Raw genomic sequence first — 3,547 nt, 5'->3', positions numbered from 1 at the left:
AAAGCACTTAAATGCCCTAGAATGTCATAATTGTGTGATTTTTGGCTTGTTGGATTCATCTCGTTGAGGCACTCGATTAGACTATCAACATATTGAGCATCTTTTGGTCATCCAATTAATTCTTTGAAGCTTCCAAAAGTGCCTTAGCCCTTTAATCTTTGTTTGAATTGAATTGAATTGAATTGAATTTGATGTCATTGGGTTCTTCTAAAGATGCTTAATTTGACTATAAGCTTATTAAAATTAAAATTTGGACAATCCAGAATTTAATTTTGAAAATTTCTAATTTGTTTTTGTATCTAAATTCAAACCCAATCATAATAATTTTTAATGTGTTATATATATATATAGAGACGTTACTCTTTTTTTATCATATCAATTCAGAGATAAATATACTACAAAACTAGATTAACTGCTTACATATTATAACATTTTAATCTTAATCAACTTCAATAGAGATATTTAAACTTTCTTTTCACTACGATGTTAGATTTTTCATAAAGGAAAAAAAAAACAAAAATGAACCACATTCTCTTTTTGATAATTGTCAATATTGAAGAAACCCAATCATACATTTCAGTCAACTTTAAAATATAAAAAAGATGAAAAATGTACATAACTCTTTTAAACAGTGAAAGGAACCATATCCTAATAGTCCATATATTTAGATATAAAAAATTTTATGATCAAACATATACTATATCGCCCAACAATAAAAAATCTTCTATATATTAAGATGTTAAAAATTAAATTATCATTGAAGATGGAGTAAAGCTATCGTGTCTTACAATTCAAAAGTTAGCTTTTGAAAATATCTATTACACTTAAAAAATTTCAATGAAAAAAATAGTGTCGCCATCGCGATCTAATTTTAATTTAGTGATGTTTTAATAATCTTCAATTAAAATTAAAAACTGATATATTTCAACAAATCTCAAAAGCTTGTCTCATCTGGATGTCCTGATATTTTTTTTTCTAATAAACAACTATTAAATCCATTTTACTAAATAAAAAAAAATATATGTATTTTCTCCATCTGCTCCGTATCATTTATTTTTATAGCCCCACATGGATACTACTACTGCGCGTGTCGATCATTCCATTTACTAATAACTACAGCATTAATTAGGAAAAATAAAATAGCTTTCCTACTGCACCCAATCCGTCACTCTCACGCTTCCACTAACATGATTTCTCTAGTTTTTCTCGCCCTACCTATCGTAATGCCCCGTAAGGCGAATCGCAACCTTCCCATGGCAAAAAATGATGACCAGGTAACTAGGACGGCGCATCAAGATTCACGTAGACCGGATTGCCGTCCAGCCGTCCAGCTAATGATGCTTCACACCGACAATGTATAATGGCATTGCGAGCAGCGTGTGGAAATAAATGCTGCCACGTCGGATCAACATTGCAGGTTGTGAGTTTATTGTCGCGGGTCCCAATGACAGGATTGTTGAGCTAGCCGTGTAAGAAAATGTGGGTGAATAGGAAATATGACCCAAGGGCCCGGGCTTAATGATGATATTTCTTGGGGAATTTCAGCACGGAAGCTGTAGCCCAGTAATTGAGGGCCCGGTTAAACTAATAAAATAGTATGTACAAAAATATACATAAAAATTAAAATTATTATAAAAAAAAACATGAGCGTAAGAAAAAATTCCAAGTCTGATATGCCTCTTCCAGATTCGTAATAAACTGAGTGGGAACCTCCAGGAAAACTTGAGCAATTGGATGGGCATATCATGTAAAATAGCTCGAACAAGAAGGGAATCGAGGTCCACCAATATTATTCACCCATACCTGCAGGTAAGAATGTGTTATGACGATAAAGATCAGTAACAACGAGCATCTTCTTCCTAAATCAATCTCCTCGCGCCGACACGTCACGTGCATCGCAGTACTTTTTCACATGTATAGAAAAATGGCTTAATCTTTAATAATATTATTAAAAATTCCAGGAGTGGACAAGACAGACGGAAGATCACAAGTTTTTTATTTTCATGGCACGCATATATATATGTTACAGAAGGTAACAAGATGTTCGGTAATTTTTCTTTTTCGGGAGGAATTTGCAATCATAAAATAAATTTCTCTAGAACTGAGGGAAAAGAATTCTTAATCAGGGTAAATCAGGCTGCCGAAATTGTTTTCGATTTTTCTTCAACAAAATGCTACACGATTTTTTTCTCCGTTGCTTCACATACTTGAGATTGAAAATAATAATAATAATAATAATAAAGGAGAAAGGCTATACAGATTACAATTTTTTTTCGATATTTGAAGAAATTACCTTGAGGAGACGGGGTTGAGCGTTTTGGCAAAGCCGCTCATGGCGCCGTAGCTACGGGAGTTAAAACCTAGGCAGCCGAACAAGCCTTGGCGATAGGGGAGAAAGGTTTTCTTCCTCATTTCCTCCGTCTGCGCGCGGTTCGCAGTGTAAAGCCTCTCGTGCGGGGAAGGCGCCGGAAAGCGGCGCTTTCCGCCGCTATTCGCTGTTTTGTCCGACGAACTAGATTGCTTCGAAGAGTCGGCAGACGTTGGTAAGAAGGAGCCACTCTTTCTACTCTGCTTCTGAGATGATTCGGAGCAGGGGTTAGCAGAAGAAAGAGGTGGAACGGTTGGCAGATGCTTCGATTTGTCCTTGGAAGGAGAAAAGGAAATGGAGTGCCAGAATTTCTCCTTCGCGTTAGCCCGTCCCTCGCTCTTGCTACGGTAGAGGAGTTCCTTGAGGAATACCCAACGCTTAGAGCTCCTCCCTGAGGAAGAGGATCGGGAGGACGACGCAGAGACCGAAGCTGTAAATGCTTCGGAGCCCTTCTCCGGATCTGTCTCCTCTTCCTTCGCATCATTCTGCTCTCGCTCTTCACCCTCCACCTGCCATTGGAACCGTGTATTCCTTGATGGTGACATGGATCTGGCTCGCCGATGAATGGATCTGCTCCGCATCCTCAGATCTCGTCCCCTCTCCACCGAATCGCCCAACTCCTTAGCATTTTCATCCTCCTCCTCGACATCAAGGAGGGGCGCCAGGATCTGGGGGCGCTGAAGGTGGGAGAGAAGTTTCATTGGCCGGATCTGGCCGTTGTGGAAGAGCTCGTCAGCGGAAGTCATCGATCCAACGGTACCGGTGCTGGTAAGACAGCCGTACTTTGCCGAGAACTCAAACTCGACGGATCCGTTAAGGGAGACATCAGATTGAGTAACGATAGGAGAAGAAGAAACAGAGTAAGGCGGTGTGGAGAGGACGTAGTGCATTGGGCTGGCCGGTGCGCTGAAAAAGTAGCCTCCGACGGACGAGAAGCGGCCGGGGCTAGATGGGGCACTTACATAAGGTGTTGAGCAAGTGCTGTCGATTTCATCGGTGAATCCCTCGGTGTCGGGATGGTGAAGTGATTCGTCGTAAGAACGGTCTTCATTTTCTGTAAGGGTAACGCCGCCGTTGCATTTTTCGGCTGCTGAAAGGCCTGCGCCATTGCTAGAGTTTTCATGCTCCATTATCCTTCAGCTCTGCAGAACGCGATACCACCAGCGAGCTGAGACTGAT

General features: G+C 40.1%; 1 protein-coding gene across 1 annotated transcript; it reads right to left on the bottom strand.

The window, feature by feature from the left end:
• Positions 1–1,515: 1,515 nt before the first annotated feature.
• LOC110092908 lies at positions 1,516–3,547 on the bottom strand. The gene is made up of 2 exons (XM_020817604.2): positions 2,294–3,547; positions 1,516–1,803 (listed from the first exon to the last, which is right to left on the bottom strand). Exons 1-2 carry the CDS (start codon positions 3,496–3,498, stop codon positions 1,794–1,796), a joined length of 1,215 nt encoding a protein of 404 aa, XP_020673263.1. The 5' UTR covers positions 3,499–3,547; the 3' UTR covers positions 1,516–1,793.

The sequence above is a fragment of the Dendrobium catenatum genome, unplaced genomic scaffold (genome assembly GCF_001605985.2).
Source record: "Dendrobium catenatum unplaced genomic scaffold, ASM160598v2 fragScaff_scaffold_1700, whole genome shotgun sequence".
NCBI classification, from domain to species: Eukaryota; Viridiplantae; Streptophyta; class Magnoliopsida; order Asparagales; family Orchidaceae; genus Dendrobium; species Dendrobium catenatum.
Note: the sequence above shows the minus strand (reverse complement) of the source record. Positions and strands in the feature narration are given on the sequence as shown.